This window comes from Ctenocephalides felis, unplaced genomic scaffold, assembly GCF_003426905.1.
Source record: "Ctenocephalides felis isolate EL2017-DRISC unplaced genomic scaffold, ASM342690v1 CF-g0.4_SCAFFOLD_03570, whole genome shotgun sequence".
Taxonomy (NCBI): domain Eukaryota; kingdom Metazoa; phylum Arthropoda; class Insecta; order Siphonaptera; family Pulicidae; genus Ctenocephalides; species Ctenocephalides felis.
In genome coordinates this window covers 13,706,913-13,729,098 of record NW_020539724.1, presented here as the reverse complement: position 1 = coordinate 13,729,098, position 22,186 = coordinate 13,706,913, and the positions used below count along the sequence as shown (strand labels likewise).

The window sequence follows — 22,186 nt, the reverse complement described above, 5'->3', positions numbered from 1 at the left end:
AGCAGTTTTTACCTAGTTTTATAATGGGCAAATTAAAAAATACTGCTAAGTAAAACAATCACAAATACCTTAATTATTTATAATTTTTTATATTACACTTAAAAAAGTTTATTTAATTCACAATAGTTTGTTTATACATGTTATAATTATTTTTGATGTTTTTATGTTGCATACATTAAAACTTTAAAAATGATTAAATTATTTCATTTCAGTTTATTATGGCAAGTTTATTTTCATAAAGTTTAATAAAAACACTCGAGCTTTAAAAAAAAATAATAAGATCAAAGTATCGTCTAGTAACATTTTAGGCAAGTTTGTACAAAATTGAACAATCTGCAATAGTTTTGGATTAGTTTACTAAGTATACATACAAATAACTCATAAATTAATATACTAATTTCTTATCGATTAAGTGGATCATTTACCCATATCAGGAGGTTCATGCAATCTGCCTCAAGGAAAATTTCCACTTGCACCCAGTTTTTTGTTACATACAATGAATTGTTCACCGAATTCTGTTTCGCATACATAAATTTATTTGCATTTGCATGGCATAGTGTGAAGACAATGGTTGGTTTTGATATAAAATGCGTAATAAATAGGCCGTGAATTGCAGGAAACAATCCCGGAAGCTTCTGACGGATTATTGCTCTGTCAGATAAATCTTCCTTGCGTTTCAAATTTTGTCATTTTTAGCAGTATTTTAATTTTTTTAAAACCATTAAACAGATCCTGCTGAAGGTAGTAAAAATGGTACTTCTCAAAATATCATATGGCGTACCAAGACTCAAGAACAATATTTAAACTAGGTCCAAGTGTCTACACCATTATACTACAACATTATAGAGTATTTCTTTGTAGCATGTGATGTTTAAATTATTCTCATCCAATATTATATACAAACAAAGTATGTTATAATAAATGTGTCACAACAATTCTCATGAATCATTCATCAAAGAATATATTAAAAATTACGTAAGCCACAGGCATCTCTAGACCATCAAACAAAAAAAAATAATTGAATGATGTAGGTATCTTAAACTTTATGTAGTGCAAAGATAAAATATTTTTCTAGCTAACTCATGCAAATGTTAAAGAAATTATCAGGAAGCAAACGTGGTAAGACAAAAGCTATTTGCAACACCTTTGTACTACCGAGAACAAAATTATGTCACTTTTCTAAGAATTCGATTGTACTGAACAGTAAGCATTTTTCTGAGGATATATCGGAAATTCTGTTGCAATCATAATATATATATATATATATATATATATATATATATATATATATATATAGGTATTTTGTGAAGAAGGTTTTCTTTTAGTTTCCAAATTTGATAATACTTTAAATTCTTTGTATACATCTTTAAAATCAAAAACACCACATGATAGAATTGTCGACTCCGTTTACAAAGAGAATTGTAATGATTGTGAAAAATTCTATATTGGTGAGAGTTCACAATATATATCTAAGAGAATGCTTCAACATAACAATGATTCAAAAAATAAAAATCAATACAAAACAATGTTATCTGACCATATGCAAAATTTTAAACACATTATTTTTTTATATTGAACAAAATGTTGACCTAAGTAGGTTTGCTGAATCTGTTTTCATTTTTTTAAATTCACAATGTGTAAATAAGAGAAGTTCTTCTTCTTTGCTGTTCGACAGCTATCAAAATTTAATTAACGCCTGACTGTTTTAATATTTGAACTATTATTTACCAATTGATATTTTCTTTTCTTCTTTTTCAGAATTCGAAATATTTTGATTACTTGATTTTATTTTTTTTAAATTCTATATATATATATATATATATATATACATATTTTTTTGTTTTTAGAACAAAATATTGATGTTATAATTGTCAAATTTTATATAAAATAATTTTAAACTGGTTTGGTACGTATAATTTTAATTCTGTTTTGTTTTATTTTGTTACTTTATTTTATTACTCTTTTTGTATTTTAGCTGAATGATGAGCTAGTATAATAGCTCGAAACGAATTAAAGAAGATTTTATATTTACTTTCTGTTTTTATTTTTTTGACTTGTGGTTGAAAAACCTTAACAATATATATATATATATATATATATATATATATATATATATAATGTAATTACTAACTATAGAAAAACATTTTCCTCGGTGAAAATAATTCCTGATAAAGTTACCGAACCAGCTTCACTTTTTTACGTCCAACAAACCTGACCAAACCAGTAATAAAAAAAAAATATTTTCACTAAAGGAAATATATATATGTATATAAAAATATTTTCACTAAAGGAAAGTTATGATTTTCTGCATTCAATCTCGAACTCGTTTAGGAAGAAAGTTGGAAAGGAAATGTTCTGGTTATTTTGTTTTTTGTTGTTCGAACAATATTTACATCTTCCATTTTCAGACTTATTCATTCGCTTAGTAATTTTAGAAAATATGAAAATTTAATAGATTTTTTAAAATAAATCATACAAAATATTGCCAGATAAAAAGCATTTGAAGAGTCAGAGAATAAAGTTCATTGAATTTATCAAAGATTAGACAGAATTTTCTTCTATTTGTTTTTCTTTCTGCTCATTTAACATAATCAACTGAATGTACTGCTACTAATTATTTAACAAGCTTGTAATTCGAATGTGAATTATTAAGATCATAAAATAATAGCTCAAAGTATTGGACTGAAGATTGATGTATTGCTTTTATCATATGTTTGATCACTTTTCAAATATTCAAAATATTTTATTATTTCAAATTAAAGCATGCAGGTTTATTATTAATGTTATTATTATCCCATATGGTTTATATGCAGCTATTATTATACAAACGCATAATCATGAAGAGTAATTGCATGGTGCATTCGTTAACTGGCACATTTAAACATGTATCCGTAGATTCCTATTCAATGTGGACGATTTGTATGACAAAAGGTTATGTTGAAACTGAATGAAATACGCATTTTGTTTAGAATTGATGGCCTTTTTCTCTGTTTATTTGCATTAGACACAACTCTATAGTCTATCCGCTTTTCGCAATAAATTATTAATGAGAACTAACAATAACGGTAACGAGACACAGCCTAACTTTTGTAATAAAAATTACAGGAAGATAATATATACCTAAGTAAGGCATATTCTAAACAATTTCTAGAGAATCAAAAAAAATAATACTTTAAGTGTATAAGGATGTGTTGTTTGAATGCTATATACAATGAGGTATTATAAAAACAATAAACCCCCTTAGTTTGTCTATATTTTGTCAATACAATCAAACTGGAAGTTTTGTACACTTTCTATAGAAAACATGGCATAATCCAATCCAAGTCTTTTTTGGTCTTTCGACTTGTTGATCACGTTTCAAGTCTTTCAGTTTCTTTTTGGATTCTGGACATCTTTTTCCCTCTACTTTCAAACATTGTTGATTGATTTTTGACACATCGGCGGTGGACCTTTTCAACCCCGGACCTTCATCTTTCTATTATTCGATAAATTCTGGGAAATTATAACTTGGAAAATGTTATTCGACAAAATGTCCCTTTGATTGATACCAAATTTAGGTTCTGAATTTAAATAACATAAATAAAAAATAATATAACCTAGAAAATGTTTTATAAATACCAATGAGTATATAATTATACAAATGAGATCTTTCAGAGCACCGTGTTTGAGAAAAATATGATTTTCAAAAAAAGAGTGCTACAACGCCAAAAAGTGCATTTTCATATTAACATTTCAAAAAAGTTGATATTTCGAGTTTCTAGTAACACTTGCGTCCGGTTTACTAACGCTTTGGTATATAAATAAAACTACAAACAAAACTACTTACTACAATTTAATCATAATTAAATAATGTTCACGTAAAACATCATATTAAACGTAACTAAACATCATCTGTCAAAAACATTTGACATTTGACGTATTATAGCCACCGTCCATTGTTTTATTTAAATTACGCTTCTACAAAAACTTTCAAATTAAAAATGTAAAGTTTCTACGCGATTTTGAAATATATCTCACCTTTCCGACAACCTATTGAGTAGCACGAATTTTTCAAGACTAAGGCTGGCCAAATCGGTTTAGCCGTTTTCGAGTTTTAATGGATCATTTTACCGAGAGCTCTAATTTTATATATATATATATATATACCTATAAATAATGCAAATCTTAATCTATTTTTAATCATAACGCCAAGTTTGATACTTTTGCTATAATCATTTAAAAAAATACATTTACGATCTGGCATTCATAATGTAATAATAATATATGCAAGTGTATGTCACATAAAATTATTAATTTCAAGGCTTTTGCAGGTTGTTATCGAACTCTCGAAGTCTTAAAGTGAGTGGTTTAAACAAATTTATAAAGAAATAAATATTGAAGGATAACTAAATTAACTTTTGCAATCGATGATATATAAAAATGAAGTGCAGAAAGCACAGGATAAACATACTTTGTGACAATAATTAATGGACATAATATTTATGGTATAAAAATAATATTTAAGTTAATGTTCATCATCCTTCACAGTACATTTAATAACATAACCGATAATAAAGTGATATTCTTGTTAAAAACACTTACGAACATCAAAACCAAGGCTGAATATATTGTCAATGACATGAATCTTTAAGTACAATGTGACGAGCAAATAATTATTCTGCAAACAGTGATCACGTATTTCTAGAAATATTATAAAGTCAAATACCAGTTTATATAATTATGTTATAAACACACTAGAAAATTAAACCCTAATAAGAATAGAAATATGAAAAAAAAAACTTTTTGTTTAAGTTCAGTATATACATAAAAAACAATTTATTCCAGTAGATCCAATTTAGGACATTTGGCAAATTTAAGAAGTTACCTTTGCCAGTACTTTGTTTAAAAATAATAACTTACTCAGTTGATGGATTTATTTATAATTATATTATTACAAAGTGAAGTGAATTCTCATCAAACATTCATATCATCAACATTGACAAAAACCAAATGGTGATTTTTTTCCAACCTTCTATAACAGTTTTCTATTAGTAGGTCCATTTACAACAATACTAGTTTTTGATTTGTTATACTTCAATATTGTTTTATAAAATTCTTTAATCTTCAAGAAGTTGCAGGAAATGAATACATTGTGCTTTTATGTATATAATAAACCTAAGCCAAAAAGTTTATTGCAGCATGAATATGGTAATAAAGTAGATTAAAAATACTTTAGATGCACGTTCCAACTCGAATGTGTAGATGTTATAAATTAAATTGAAAAAACATTTTGGATTCTCATAACAATGTATTCTTTTATTGAAAAAATATTTTTTACTATTCTCATTTTTGAAGTAAAACTTCTTTAGGCGCGACTAGGGTGTAAATCCGTACAAATGCAACGGAAGTGATTTACGGCAGATAAGATAAGAGTCGAGTGCCAATGATTCGTCATTCGCTCTCGATGATATCATTTCTATGCGGGTCGATTGTGATTAGTCGTCGTGTATGAGAATAGAGATCTGTCGTTGTATGCGTACCGTAATCAACAAGAAAATCGGCATAGATAAATGAACATTTTAAAGTTACATCGTAGTACAAATGTTGATTCAATGAAAAATGCCTGAATCAGAAGAATATTTTAACCTGTCCCCCGTAAATAATTATAATGAAAATAATAAAACAAATGCAGCATTTGCGCCGTGTATGAAACCTAAGTGAAATAATTTCTATATTATTCGTAGTTTTTATAAATCTTTGAAGTTATAGAAATGAAAAATATTTTTTAGGTAAAACAGATATTACAGCTGTTCAAAAAATGAGATCATATCGCCAGCGAAAAAATAAAAAAAAATCAAGCAGTCAATAAATGTATGTTAATTTTAATTACATGAAGTTCTTCAAACATAATTATTACATTGATGAGTGAAGTTGCAAAAACAATATTTGTTCAGGATTTGTTCACATAATCCACTGTGTGAACAAATATTATAGAAGTTATTAATCAGCAATTACTTCATTTCTCTAATGAGGGTTCATTTCTAAATGCTAATTACAATGACAAACCGATCATGTCATATTTGAAGTATGACTTTAATTGCATTATTGTTTTTAAATATTATACATATTTTTAATGTTAGTATAAATATATAATTTATAATTTATAATTATATGAATGTGTATAATGGTTGACACTAATAAATGTGTGCATCACAAGTGCTACCATATTACTAATAAACATTATTCAAAATTGTAATATGATGTATTTATTTCTACTTAAATGCCATCTTGTACAGTAGCAAATAAGTTTTACTTCAATCGCGTGTGAACCTTACGCGCACTCTTTTTTTTTTGTTGATGAAACAACTGTTATTAAAACTCATTTCATATTTATGATTTAGTTTAATACAGTGAAAAACAATTTCTCCTTGTGTATATATAAAATATGAAATAAAGTTGATGTGTTATTTCCGTAGGCCCGGAAGGGATGCAGTTCTTGCAGTACATGAATTTTAACATATTTCCGCTTGGTATGATGCACTGATTGCATTTTTTTTATAGAATTTATATTTTATACGCATAACGAAAGAATTGTTCCTTATGAACAATTCTAAGTTTCCGTTAATTTCCGCGTTTAATTAATTTTTCTACGGTACATATATGTATGACGTAAAATGCAAATCGGTGTTGCAATTGAAAAATATAATTCACAAAAGCTCAGGAACTCGATCTAAAAATTTATTAGTAACTACTTCTAAGGACATATGTTAATTCTGCAATTTCGGGAAGGTTGCAGTTGATCAAGAATTTATTAAAATAAAAATGATGTAATTTAATTTAATATCTGGATTCTGTATCTACGAGTTTTCCATATCTTGATCTCTAGATTCCCGATGCAATATGGTTTTTATCGTGTACAGTTTTCATTTATTACTCTTAAAGTTAATCATTTTTCTCATATATTCACTTAATCAATAAGCGTAGCATTGTAAGAATATACCGTTTGTTTAAACCGGTTGTATGGTATTCTATGAAAACGTCCAAGGAAATTAAATCTAGAATCGCATAAAAATTAACTACAATTAAACAGAGGAGAGACGGTGGATAATAAAAACACAGTACTAAAATGATCGAACTTTATAATTGAATTAGTAACAAACAAAGCTCTTCAGCTGTTTGACTTACTATTTGAATTCATCCCATTTTCATGCACCTGTTTTATAAGTTATTATAAGTAGTTTATGACAACAATATCCACATAAAAAATAATCAGTTAACTTTCTAGTCTATTATATAAAAATGAATCGCAAAATGTGTTGGTAAGCGCATAACTCAACAACACATGGACCAATTTGGCCATTTCTTTTTTTAAAATGTTCGTTCAAGTCCAAGGATGGTTCTTACGGCAAGAAAAAAACGAATAATTGCCGGGAAAACCCTAAAAACAGCCCTTTTATTTTTCACATATAAACGTTAGCATTTTCATATTTTTGCCATCGGATACGGAATATTTATTCAAGTCAATGGAGCGTTTTGGGCCTGAACTTTTGTACTGTGCTCCAATGAGTATGAAATTTTGAAATTAGGTTTATCTGACCCTCAAGTTTAAAAGTGAAAATAATTTAGACTCCTTTGCCATTTCCCGGGGGGATGACATCTCTCTCAGTGGTGTAATTTCTATTTTTTTTTTTTCAAAATAACGTCGGATATCGATAAAAGAACTAATTATAAAAAAAAATGTTTAATAATGTTTTTCAAAAAAGCAAATTCTCATCATTTTATTTAAAGCAGTTGTGCATTTAAGATCAATATGGGTGGATGTATATACATTTCGGTATAGGCTGTAGTGTAAAAAAACATAATAATTTTTAACTAATTGGTAAATATCAGTATAGGTCGGACATTAAAAAAATTATAACTTTTGAATTATAAACATAAGTGCAGGATAACGTCTGTCGGGTCATCTAGTTTATAAAATAAAAATAAGAACTTCAAAGCTTGTCAGTCATATCATTCAAGTAAATGCTTAAATATTTAACGAATCCTATTGTTCTGGTGCGATCAGGCTTAACAGAAATAATATTTGTTTTTGTAATAATCACATTCCAATACTAAAGACATTCCCACAAAACTTTATGCTTTGACTAGATTAGAAGAAAATAAAGTTCCAAGAAATGGAAATAAATTTACATAACCAGAAGAGCCAGAATAGTACAAGAATTGAAATGATTCGAAACTGTTGACAAAAATTAATTATTAAATTAAAAGAGTTTTTATGATTATCAATAATATAAATTTTCTTCCGCGTAGGGAAATGGATTTTCTTAGCATTATTGAAAGTTGTGACAAAAAGTTGATATACTTGAAAATTGTACTGGAGTACTGAAGAATAAAATATTAAAAACTGTTAATAGAAATGCATGAAAATTTATATGTTACATAATAATAAAATAACATGTTAATATATATAAATATAAAATCATTCAAGGCGATATAAAAGTATAAGATATAAAAATGAATGTAAGTGGCTAAATGCTATAGCAGTTTTGTGAATTTTTATTTACAAAACCATGTGCATACTATATAGATTTGTTCATATATATTTATATATGTAAACAAAAATAAAAGTTCTGAATATACGAATCATATCTTGCATAATTATGCACATATATTATAGAACAAAAACAACTTTACCATTCTCGTGCCTTACCATATAATTTAGCAAATGAGAGTACTTTTTAAAAAACTGACTTGCTAGCTAGCATTTAACATAACTTTTATTTTATATCATTTTTTTAATAAATTTAAACACTTTTTTATTAACTTCCCGTAGGGTAAGTTATTGTAATCGTCCAAAAATCGAAATTGGAAATTTTTACATTTCTTCACGTTTTGAAGGTTTCTCAACATTTTGGCATACCTCAGAAAAAATGGATGTGTATGTGTGTGTATATATGTATGGATACAATTTTTCGTCCACGTTTTCGGGCGCACGGTCAACCGATTTGAATGGTTCAAAAAACATTCGATTCCTATTGATAGGGAGATGTGTTGATTAGTTTTTGGCAAAGGCAGGTCCAGCCGTTTCGGAGATACGGAGCAAAGAGTACAGAAAAAAGAAATCGAGTTTCTGAGAGATCGGAGCATCCGATTTGAATGAAAAACATTCAATTCGTAATTACGAGGAGAAAAATGAAAAACATTCAATTCGTAATGACGGGTCCAGCGTTTTCGGAGATACAGAGCTAAATGTGCAAAAAATTGCAGTTTTTGAGAGAACTAAGCGTTCAATTTAAATGATTCAAAGAACTTTCAGCTTGTTCAACAAAATAATTAATTTTGGGAAAAAAAATTGTATCATTTTTTTTTCTTTAGTTTTTTTTGTATATCGAAAATAATTCAGATTTTGTTTCTAATTCTGACTAAAGTTCTAATACACTTTAAACAAATAATTTTAACTTTGCAATTCAGTATAAATAATTCTTAAAAATATTAGACAATGTTACAATATTTATAATAATCTATTTGAAAACATTCAGTATTCCTCGAACATTTCGTTACGGTAGGGAAAGTTCCAGCAATTTGCCTTAAGGCACGATGCCATGCACCACTAGTTTAACTTAGATTTTATATCATTTCTTTATCAATACCTTTTTATTTTAATCTATTCAATGATAGAAAATATTCTACATTATATTGCCATTTTTCATAATTCCTTCATTTGTACATACTTTTATAGGTAGTACTAAAACTCGATCCAAATACTACTTCAAAATTGACGACAACTTATAGTTCCTTGCAAATTATAAATACAACATTATCATTTACTACTTACTAATGATATTGAAAACAATCCTAAGAATACTGCTAAGACGATCCCCTTCATCTTAAGTCTATTACACCATTTATTTAAGAGTGAACAAAAATATATTTATTTATATCGTTATGACACAATATGACAATCGCTTCGGAGTTAACCCGAGGAGAAAATTTCACTTTCAGCGTTCGTTTCGAGTTTCGTAACATGCGACTTTATCATAATTAACACTTCACATGTAGATTTCGGCCACTTGTAAAATGAATGATAAATGATAGTAATAAATTAGAGGGAAAAGTTCGAATTCGCGACGTATTTTGTTATTGTTGTAAACACAGCGATTATGTTACTCGGCGGTGTTACGGCGCGTTCTTCGCACACTGCGAACGATATCAGCCCGGCGATGGCAAAACGTGTTGGCTAAGAAAACACACCTGGGAGGGGGGATGAAGCGATGGCCGACTGGCAATTGTCTTCGACTAGTTCATCCGACATGGATAACTGACAAACTTATCTGATATTTGAAAATTTCGGAAAATCTAAATAGAAGCTCTAGCATGGAACGTGACAACTAAGACCAACAGACGGAGACTACAAACAGTTCAAAAACAAAGCTTTTACCCAACAAAATATTTACATGAGCAGACTGATGTACCGACTATACTCGAACAAATTAAAAAGCTCACTGAGAATTTCTACTATAAATATGTACGACAACATCGCGGGTCTCGGCCAATTTACAAAAAACATAGTTTGGTATGGCAAACACGCCATGCCAAACTATATCCTGAGCGATCCATAGCAGCAAATGATACTTGGCTCGCCACTCTGATTTTCCTTCGGAGCGAATAAATCTTTTGTATTTTTTGTGTAATTATTTACTATTATAAATATTATTGAGTGATTTTTTAAAGAACAGTTTTCCTTTCCTTTTTTTTTTTTGTCACGCATTTCATATTTGAAATACTTATTATTGTATTAATATAACAGGTACGAAGCATTATATACCTACGGGTAAAAATCCGAACAAAATTAAAAATATTATCTACACATTTATGTTTATTAAAATATAGATTTTTAAATGAAAAATGGAAAAAAAATAGAAGCTCTTTCCTTTAAAGGTACCGTATTTTTCGGATAGGAATGATGTTGCAAAATAGGACACGATCATAGACTGAAACGCACATTTTTTTCATGTGTTATCCTGATTCCTCATAAACTTGAAAACGACATTTTTAGCCTCAAGGAAACATCATTTTTGTTTCCTAAAACATAAATAATAAGAGAATTTCTTGAGGGTTTTAGAAAGTAACAAATCTTATTAAAATCTTTATGCCATTATCAATTTAAAAAGACCCTTGGATGTTTGCAATATTTTGTTGAAATTATTCAAACAGAATCTAGAAAAGTAATTTAGAAGCTCATTTTTAACTTCCCGTAGGATATTTATAGTAATGGGCCGAAAATCGAAAATGATTTTTTTTTGAATTTCTTAACGTTTTGAAGGTTTTTGAACATTTTGGCATACCTCAGAAAAAATGAATGTGTATGTGTATGTGTTTTGTATGACCGCATGTTTTCGTCCACGTTTTCGGGCGCACGGATTAACCGATTTGAATGATTCAAAAAACATTCGATTCATATTGATAGTGAGATGTGTTGGTTAGTTTTTGGCAAAGGCAGGTCCATCTGTTACGGAGATACGGAGCAAAGAGTGCAGAAAATAGAAATCGAGTTTTTGAGAGAACGGAGTATTCGATTTAAATGATCTAAAAACATTCAATTCGTAATGATTGGGAAAAGAAGTGATTAGTTTTTAGCAAAGGCAGGTCCAGCCATTTCAAAGATACAGAGTTAAATGTGCAAAAAATGGCAGATTTTGAGAGAACTAAGCGTACATTTTGAATTATTCAAAGAACTTTCTGCTTGTTGCAACAAAATAATTGCTTTTGGGAAAAAAATTGTTTCCAATTTTTTTTTTTTTTGTATATCGAAAGTAATTCAGAATATAATTTTAATTCTGACTAAAATTCCAATATACTTTAAACAAATAATTCAGTTTATATAATTCTTATAAATATTAGACAATGTTACAATATTTATAATAATCTATTGAAAATTGAAAACATTTAATATTTCTCGAACATTTCGTTACGGTACAAGAAGTTCCAGCAATTTGCCTTAAGACACGATGCCATACACTACTAGTTAGTCTATAAAATAGTCTACAACACGGCTCTTTTACAATCAAAAACTTTTTAAAACTATAAGTTTATGCCAGATAATCCGGTTTTTTAATTATATAATATGTCGATGTTTTAAGTCATTCTGAATCATTTGGACCAAATTTTGATAAAAAATATGTGCCAAAATTTGACTTTTCATCGACGTTTCAGAGTATTGATAAGGTTTCGCATTGACCCGATGCCTTTACTTTAGAATTAAGTAGTTGATAAATGCAAAAATTTTCACCCACATTTACCGCAAAAAATCGGTTTTGAAAACATAAAAAACGTTTAAAAAGTGGTGAAAGACAGTTGAGGATCGTGCTGATTAGATTTTGCAAAAGACTGCCTATAAAGTTCATGATCTAAATAAACGAACATACTAAAACAATATAATCTTACAAGTGGTTGAATTATAAAAACTCATTAAACTTTGCAATAATAATAACAAAGTATCCCGATATCCTGATTCTAAATGAATTAAGAAAATTGAAGAATTAATTATCCATCAATTCCTGTAATCAAAGATCCAATATAACATATCTATTGAGAAGTTTGGTGTACCTTGAAACATATGCATTCGCAGATCGTTTTCAACCATACATGGATACAACAGGTGTCATATTATTGTTTGAGATCATCATATATTTACCTAACAATGTTTCATCATTTTAAAACTTCTACTCGATGAATTACTTATTACTTCATCATTTTAAAATGTAGGGTAAATATATATATGAAATAATTTGAGAAAAAAATCTTCAAATAATTTGCCCAAAACATTTTGGCTCGTAGAAATGAAAATTTGTATCTGTTTGTTATTATTTATATAGAAACTGAATTATATTAGAAACTAGTGGAGCGCATGGCATCGTGCCTTAAGGCAAATTGCTGGAACTTCCCGTAACAATTTTTTTTTCAAAAGATTAACATTTTTGAAAAAAAATTACTTCGAAAAAATTGAATTTTTGAGAAACTATAAAATTTAAAAAAAAAAAGATTTTTTGAACAAAAATGTTTTCTTTATTTTGAAATATTTTGGAAATTCTGAACTTTTTTCAAAGCAATCGTACTGCTTCAACTGCATAGAGAGAAAACATTGAAGCGCGTAAGCGCCGCGTCGCCGTTTAACGGGTAAACATTTGTACGGAACCCATAGAAATGTAAAGAAAATTTATACTTATTGTTGAAATCTCTATAAAATATCTGATAATTTGATGTGCATATGTCTAAGGATCATTTTTGAGCGGCAAATAGCATTTTTTTTACTTTTTTCACCAGATCTCCGAAACCGCTAGCTGCCTTCATGAAACTTTGATCAAATCTTCATCTTATCAGTGCAAGTAAAATATTTTTTCAATTATTCAAGATTGTTGTTTTAAAGTTAAATGTTAAATTATTCACGAATTTTAAATTGTCCAAAAAGTAGTAAAAGATGCAAAGAAAAGAAATTATATATTTCTTGATATTGAAAAAACTATAATGTAAGTTTTATATCCGAATCTCGACCGGCCCTATCTTATCTATTTGTTTCTTGTTATTGTAAATGTATTTCTGCTGGAATTGTTTATTGGACAATTTTAATACAACAATATTACTTCTTTCTAACACAAGTCCTTCATTCTACTTATGGGTGCTTTTAGTTCGTCTTAAGATCTTAATCTTAACATAGTATCATCTGGTCGTCCATCGGCTTTCATATATGCACATAAATATAGTTATGTATTATACGGCCGGTCTGTTTATTTTCAAATAGATGGATTTTATAACCACTTGCAAATATCATGAACATATTGTATGAATACAATGTAGGGTTTTATCGTTATTGTCAATTCTTCGATAAGTAGCTTATTTATTTTTATCTTTATAAGACCAGAAATTGATCACCTCTATTATATTTTATTTACTGATGAAGCATTTACTTAATCTTCAGTGGTAATGTACAGGTGAGCTATAAAAAATATCTAAGCTGAGTTTTTCAATTTTCAAAAAGCGGTTATTATAATGACCATTTTGGACCGCCAAATGGCATTTTTTTTACTTTTTTCACTAGATCTCCAAAACCGCTAGACCTGCCTTCATGAAAATTCAATCAGTTCTTCATTTTGTCAATACAAGTAAAATGTTTTTTGAATTACTAAAATCGGACGCTCCGTTCTTTTAAAAACTGAGTTACCGTTTTTGGCACTTCTTGCCCCGTATCTTCGAAACGGCTAGACCTGCCTATGCCAAAAACTAATCAGCACGTGTCCTTATCAACAGCAATCGAATGTTTTTTTAATGATTAAAATCGGTTGAACCGTGTTCCCGAAATCGTCGACGAAAATTTGAATCCGCACACACACATGCACACATTCACAGATACACATACATCCATTTCAGGTTCAGAAACGTCTGAAACGTAAAGATATATAAAAAAATTCTTTTTCGGTTTTTTAGCGATTACTATAAGTTATCCTACGGGAAGTTAATAAGTAAAATGTTAATAAGTAATACAGTAAAATATTTCAAAAGCCAAATACTAATATTACACATGCGTTAGAAATAATTGAAAATTTTAAAATATTCTTAAGAATAACATCTAATTATAAATAAATGTATGTAGTATTGAAATGCAATTAATTTTTGTATATATTACATTATAGTTGAACTTGCCTTATATAATTTTGCATATTTTACTATCCGTGTAGTAGATCCTTATCCTTATCAGAGTAGCCTGGCGATATGACATTTTGTACAACCATGTTCCTGTCAAACATTATCACTTATTTCTTATTAATATTCATCAGCATACTGATAATAATAACTATAATTATTATTGCACATGGAATTCAAGCCTAGGAGGATTTATTGATTAGACTTTAATATAAAGATCTTTATGACGATTAAATACACTATTATATAAAGCAAAAAAAATCTTTTGTCACTTTAAGTAAGTTTGATCCCCAAAATGTCGGCGAAACTAAATAAGGAACTCAATTTCGTTAAACTTCAATTGAAGTTTAGCAGGCTGGGCAACTGCTTAAAAGTGTGTTTCGGCACTTTTCTATAAGTTGACAATTCTGACGCTCTCATCATTCGTCAACAAAAACAAAAGAATACAAAAGTCAAATCAACAAAATTGTCCCCTGTCTGATTTTAATTATTTTAGAAAAATTAAAAAAAAAATAATAATGCCAACAAAAATGGGAGATGCTCTACTAGCTGACGAGGAGGTGAATTTAATTACTTTAATCATTTTTTAATTCGTTATTTTCCCCATATTGTTAATTTTAGGAACAACAAGTGAAACAATTAAAACGACGTTTGGAAGGTTGGCGTGAGATGGTTATATTGATAAATTCGATATTAATTTGGAAAAAGAAATGGTACCCAGGGTTAATTGTAGGAATTACCTCTACCTTATTTATAATTCTGTATACTGCAAATCCTTCAGTTCTAACAACTGTTGCTATTTGTGGATTAGCATTAACGTTATTTGATTATTTTGTACCTTTGATATCATCAACTATGTGCCCATCGGACTCTTGGACAACCAACAAAGAGAAACAACTGGATTTGATATGCCAAGAAATTGTCACAGTATATAACAAGACAATTCGCACCATAGTAGCATTGAATAAAATGAGAAATGCTAAACCCATTGCTGTAAGTGATAATTGATTAAACTTTGCATGATTGTCTTGTGTATTAAAATCACTGTTTCTTCTATTTTAGTATTATAGCGTTGTCATAGTTGCGTGTGTCTCAATGGCTTGGATTGGGAATCTGATCAATAATCTCTTTTTGACATATGTTCTATTAACTAGTGCATTATTGTTTCCTGGAATCAAAGCAAATGGCACTATGACAAAATACTCAAATCACATGATGTCCTATGCCCAAAACTCATTTAATCAAAGACTACATTCCAGGGTCGATAAGAAGGATTAATACTATAAATAGGATACATTCTTAAAATTTGATACATGCGCCCTCTAGTTTAATATTTATTTTACATTGTGATATTTATTTATTTATTGGTCATGTACTTATTTTGAAATTTTTTTACTGGTATTATCTAAATATATATGAATGTACATATATATTTGAATCAAAATATTTTTTTTTTAAATTTGTTATTCATATTTTCTTGATTTATAATTGCTTGATATATTGCAAGCCCCATGAAATCCTTTATATTTAATAAATATGTTATTCATATTAAAATTAACATGTACATTACATTTAAAGCTGAAAATACTTTAAGCTCTATTCAGTCATTATTTAGTATGTTCTTGCCATTATATAGTATTTTTTAAACTAATAAGCAATGTGATATTTTGTTTTTGTGTTAAAATACAATTTTAAAATAATTATACAAGTTTTTGACTTGAAAGCATATTTTTTAATGTCAGTACCTCATTTTTTCAATGTTCAATTAGATTTTTAGTAATTTGTTGCACCAATAAGTAATAATAGTGTATATATTATAATAACTGAATATTTTAGATGCTTATGTCAAATTTATTGGAATGTTTACACTTCTTACTCTTTTTTGCAATCTTTAATATTTATTTTTTTAACTAGAACAATTTTTTAAATCATTATCAACAATTTAAATATAATGAAAGTAATTTTATATATATTACCCAATATATACTATTAATATTTTCTGTTTTACAGAAATATTTATATAATCTATTTGTTTATAATATTAGATCTTGATACGATACCCCTTCTGCATCAGCCCCATCTTTTCGTGATTGCAAATGGCATAAAGTATTATTGAAATGCTTGTTGATCTGTTCCGTTTCCTCTGATACTTCCAAGCTTGGTAATTCTTCTCGAATCTTTGCTATGACCTTATGAATATATGTAAACATAAAAATAAAGTTGGTAATTAAAATATTAAAATTACATACTTGATTCAGCATTGCCACTGTAATATGATCGTTGCCTTTCTCATAGAAAAATATGTAATGATTTAATAATTCAACAAGAAGTTGTGCTTGAACTGCACTATCCATGCACTGACTTGATATTCTCACGCTTTTCTTCAAACATTCCAAAACACGTTTACCATCTCTTATTTCAACGTTTGCACATCTTAAATAATAAATTGATACACTTAATAAACAAACTATTTTTTATACAAACATTTTCATAGCATAAAACAATGAATTACCTTCCAGACCAGAATAGATGAGAACATAATGCAACAGCTCTGCATTGATCAGGTTTTTTCAACAATTTACTGGCAGCTAAAGCACATTGAGTCCGAAGTGGTTCAGAGTTATCATCACCAAAACAATCAATTTGCTCTAAGCTACTCATTATTAATGTTATTGCAGCCAATTGAGCTTTGGAATCAGAGATTTCCTCCTCATATAAAGAAAAGGCCTGTGCAAAAAATATAAGAGATTAAATCAAGTTATTAGAAGAAAAGGCCTATGATGAAAAAATTAAATTAAAAATTGCACAATCATTTCTAGTTTTTACTTACTTGGGACATAAACTCATACGCAACTGATTCATGGTTTGAAAACTTAACTTGACTTATGCACAAAGCTCCCTGTAAATACAGTCTTAATGAAAGTTCTGGATATTCAGCCCTTGCTAATGCTGCTATTGTCCCATGGCAAAATTGTAGAATTTTCTGGCACTTCTTATCCCACATAGAATCCTAAGAAAACATTTGTTAATAAAACTTCCAAGATAGTTTCAAGATACACATAATTTTGTGTACATACTTCGTCTTTAATGGTTTTGTATTTATTTGCTAATTGATAAGCTTGGAACACAAGTGGTGGCAGTACATGTTTAACACGTTTTGGTCCTCCTGTTCCAAAATGTTTTCTAGCAGTTGATATTATTAAATATTGTTGATCTGGTTGTTCACATTTCAACAGATGTACAAATCTAAATTGAATTTAATTATTTGAAATATAGTGATATTACATTACAGTGTAATATTAAATTATTACCTTGCCATTAAGCCTTGCTCTTCAGCAAAATCTTCTGGATCTTCATCAGCTGGTGATTGATTTTCCTGGTCTTTAATTAAAGGTGCTAATATATTTAATATAGCATCAGCCTGAGATAAATAATATAAATGTATAATATTATTACAACAATTCTTGTTACTTATTACTATACCTGCTCAGGTGTAGGTATTAATGTTTCGTTATCTAAGGCATTAGTAATAATATAAACGGCCATAGTTTTTCTTGATACAAAATCAAACTTTTCCATGAGCTTTGAGAAATTATTCAATTTCAATAATGTCAATATATCATTATAATGATCTATTGGTATTCTCAACAATCTTGACAATTCTCGACAAACTGGACTGTTATTCTCAATGCTGTAAAATATTATGATTTATTTGAAACAATGTGGTTTAATGAGGTAGAAACATTATAAAAAACTACCTTTCCAAGTTCAGTCTGTCCAAAATGTCACTTGTAGTTTCTAAAACTTTATCAACAAAGTCAACTCTATCAGGATAAACACGGTTTGCTAATGCAACTAGTGCTACTTGTAAAGAAACTGTATCCTGTGGAGGCATGTCCTGACGAGCCTATAATTTACATATTCTTATTAATTATCATCCTTTTAAATAAAATGAAGTTAAATAAGTATGTATAGTAGAATATATATTGTTTGATACCTGCACTATGCTGGATACTTGATCATTAAAAACATCAAATAACTGAACATCTTCAGGAATAGCAACAGTTCCATCAATAGCTCCATCAGACAAAGCTGATCTTTGTGCAAATGCAGCTAATCTTTCAATCAATGCAATTATGATATTTTTAACATTAACACCACTTTGTAGTTGGGCACAAGATTTTAGAAATGGATCTAGTGTTTGTAGATGAAATTCATCTGGAAACACCTATAACTCACAGATAATTAATTTGATTCTCAATTATGCTTAAAAAAAAGTTCATAAACCTATTCAGTGTTTTTACCTGTATAATGCATTCCATTAAATACTCTTGTGCAATGGCATCTCTGCAGCTTACAACTTGTTCTAATATTCCAGGCAGTATTAACTAAAAAAGGACAATTTAATAAATGCACTGAATGTACTGTATATATCTATCTAAACAAAAATTTTATATTACAAAATTACTTTTTTGTATGTATCTAATGTGGCAGATTCTAATTGGGATAGTCTAACAAGATTTGTTCCAACTAAGATTCTAAGTTCTTCCCTCTCCTTTTCTCGTCTCTGTTTTTCACTTGAATGTCCTTAAGCAATAATATTTAATTAAATATGCACTTCATAAAATAGAAATTGACACATTTTTGATTTACCTAAATGTTGCATTCGAACCCACAGTTTATTCATCTCAGCAAAATTCATCAACACAAAATCTACAGCATCTTTCACCTAAGAATAGAATTCAATTGATAATACATACTTTTCAAACTTTTAATCTTTTATGCTTACAGTTCCCTCAGCATCATCTGTAGCAACACTAACATCAGGTAAAATGTTTCGTGTACATTGCAATAAATAATTCCTCAAAAACAATCCTCGCAATGGATGCTGCACTCCCCTGCACATTTCTACCAAGTCCTATGAATAAATATAAATTTGAATATCAATTTAATGTAAAATCAATTTCATTTTTAGCATACTTTTAATAAATCTCTTTTTAAGCAAGAGTTTGTTTTTATGTATACTAATCCCACAGTGATTAGTAGATATAATCTGGGCACAATATTTCCAGCATATTGTACCAACTCATATAAATCATCAACTTTGCGTTCTTTTTGAAACTCATCCAGTAGATATATTTCTAAGTGTCTTAATTCATCAGTAACAGCCATATCTTGAAAAAACAATCGAGCATGAGAAAAATTCATTACTATTATAATATACATCACTATTATTTCATTTTCTTACTCACATAACTCATAATAACTTTTTGGTGACAATAAACTAGTTCTTAGTTCTACTAACATAGTGCTGGCATGTTTGAGAGCATCCATAAGTTTTGATTTGTCGAGACATCTTTTCATATTAAAAGCCTGTGCCCGCACAGCACCAATGGCCTCTCCTAAGAGCTTGTCCTGATCATCAGGAGATCCAACAGGTGTTATTGGCTAAAATAAATTATCTTAATCTAGATTCCGTGCAGATAAATCAAACAGGTAAACATGATACATAAGGTTTATTGAAAGAAAATGATGCATAGCTAACTCTTTGAGCAAAACTGAGTTACACTCCGGATGATGCATAGTTATCAAACATACCTCAAACAAAATAATGCAGTTGGTTTAAAAAAAAATTTAGTTTATGTTATATAGAAACTTTGTAATTACTAAATTTGTGCAAGGGGGCTTTTCAGCCAGTTATTGCTAGGCAAGGATAAATCAAAGTATCTAGGTATATAGTTCAAACAAGAGAAAACATTAAAAAAAAAATTGAATATAGTAAGGTTTTACGTTGTTACCATTCTCTGATTTGTCCGATACGTCGATGCATTCCAAACATACATTTCAATTAGTGATTAATCATCCATGTATACAACTGACATAATATCTATTACTTACCATCTTATATCAGATAACAAATCAAATGATAAACTAAAGGTGGGGAGGAAAACTTTGGGACACAAACCACAAACCCTCGAAACGAACTGACACATCACATTGTCAAAAATTGACAAGAGAGGCAAGACCAGAATCTACTAATTTGACATTTGAGCGGTGTGAAGGTAGCTAAATGTAACACAACAAAAATAGACTAGGAATTTATCCATTAATATTATTGTATCTAGGATGATTCCATTTTTGAACTGTCAAACGTTTGACTGTAGTTCCTCACGATTTGTGAACAGTTTTGCGTAGAGGCGCTGCAAGCGCCATACTTCATAAGGTACGGCGGGATTTTTAAATCTTTCAAATTTGGGGAAATATATGTCATTAATAATATAGGTTTATAAAAGTATGTATTATTATATGAAACACTTTCTAATCATTTAATAAAGACATCACCTGAAAAAGGTATTATAAAATAAAAACACCTTTCATTTAATGTTAAGATTATATTAAATGTTGCTGTAAAATGTATTATAAATCAAAACATGATGTAATTAAATAGGAGCCTGAGCTTGTACCAATTTTGTAAGCATATTCTTCATTTTCAACTCAACACTTGCTAAAATCTTACAGTAAACATTTCTTTATATCTAACAATTTTTTTCATTTCTATTATAATTTATAGAACAATAAATGATAAAACCCTCATGCTTAACTTCGCTCTTCTGTAATAAATTGCCCATGATATAGAAAATTTTCCCAATATTTTTTTATTTAATAATTGTGCAGATTTTATAGAACAAAAATAATGATTGTTAGGGCTATAATTTGTAATGGATTAGATATGTACATATATTATCCATTAGTTTGAATATGTGCTAGATGAAAGTAACCACATAGAATATGCTTATGTATATAATTATATACATATCATATAATACAAATATGATTATGAAAACCCATAACAATAAAATTACACATGCTACCTAAGTATACACTTGCACATAAAGTCATTACCAATTAACACATCGCAAATAACTTTATCATTAAAACACTTACTAATTTATATCTTTATCAAATTTAAATATATTTATATCAAGTTATAAGCAATTTGGGTGATATATGAAAAGAATAAATTAAACCATTAATTGCACATTTTTAAAATAACAATTATGTTTGCTTATACAGTAAGAGCATACATGTAACAGATGACCATTTTATTTTGTTTTGCAAGCTCTCAGCGCATCATATAAATATATTTAAATAAACTCAAACTCCATCTTATCTAATAAGTACTAAATATATATTAGCGCATTCACAAATACCTCTGAAACAAAAACACATATCTATCACAATTCTTTTAGAAATTTATTAAAAATGTATTTGTGATTGAATATTTGATTATCAATAGAAGAATAAAATGGCCTATATTGTAATAAATAAAAAAAGATATAAGCATCCTTACAAAATCTCATTTATACAATCCATACACTTATAATTAATAATTTTTATTAAATCTATATACACTTTAACAATCACTCAAGCTAATTGTCTGTAGCAAATGTGTAAGTAGAAGAAACCTGAAATATTTCAAAACAAATCGATCACATCAAAAACTGATTTC

At 28.5% G+C, this 22,186-nt stretch overlaps 2 protein-coding genes across 2 annotated transcripts; one reads left to right on the top strand and one right to left on the bottom strand.

Moving 5' to 3' along the window:
- Positions 1-14,682: 14,682 nt before the first annotated feature.
- Positions 14,683-16,083, top strand: LOC113383243 (ADP-ribosylation factor-like protein 6-interacting protein 1). The gene is made up of 3 exons (XM_026621491.1): positions 14,683-15,236; positions 15,298-15,669; positions 15,739-16,083. The coding sequence occupies exons 1-3, from the start codon at positions 15,195-15,197 to the stop codon at positions 15,952-15,954; spliced, it is 630 nt and encodes a 209-aa protein (XP_026477276.1). The 5' UTR covers positions 14,683-15,194; the 3' UTR covers positions 15,955-16,083.
- Positions 16,084-16,520: 437 nt separating this feature from the next.
- Positions 16,521-20,575, bottom strand: LOC113383220 (vacuolar protein sorting-associated protein 35). Its single transcript, XM_026621473.1, has 16 exons — positions 20,475-20,575; positions 19,929-20,124; positions 19,657-19,850; positions 19,466-19,594; positions 19,330-19,405; positions 19,145-19,263; positions 18,981-19,064; positions 18,674-18,904; positions 18,435-18,583; positions 18,160-18,367; positions 17,988-18,097; positions 17,754-17,922; positions 17,507-17,686; positions 17,189-17,403; positions 16,926-17,109; positions 16,521-16,865 (listed from the first exon to the last, which is right to left on the bottom strand). The coding sequence occupies exons 1-16, from the start codon at positions 20,517-20,519 to the stop codon at positions 16,710-16,712; spliced, it is 2,445 nt and encodes an 814-aa protein (XP_026477258.1). The 5' UTR covers positions 20,520-20,575; the 3' UTR covers positions 16,521-16,709.
- Positions 20,576-22,186: the final 1,611 nt, after the last annotated feature.

Excerpts from the sequence above, each read along its gene's own strand:
- LOC113383243 (XM_026621491.1), top strand. The coding sequence starts at position 15,195 with ATGCCAACAAAAATGGGAGATGCTCTACTAGCTGACGAGGAG. Across the intron at positions 15,237-15,297 it reads CTCTACTAGCTGACGAGGAG|GAACAACAAGTGAAACAATT; the intron begins GTGAATTTAATT and ends TGTTAATTTTAG. Across the intron at positions 15,670-15,738 it reads GAAATGCTAAACCCATTGCT|TATTATAGCGTTGTCATAGT; the intron begins GTAAGTGATAAT and ends CTTCTATTTTAG.
- LOC113383220 (XM_026621473.1), bottom strand. The coding sequence starts at position 20,519 with ATGTATGTTTGGAATGCATCGACGTATCGGACAAATCAGAGAATG. Across the intron at positions 18,584-18,673 it reads AAGTATCCAGCATAGTGCAG|GCTCGTCAGGACATGCCTCC; the intron begins GTATCAAACAAT and ends TGTAAATTATAG. Across the intron at positions 18,098-18,159 it reads TAATACCTACACCTGAGCAG|GCTGATGCTATATTAAATAT; the intron begins GTATAGTAATAA and ends TATTTATCTCAG.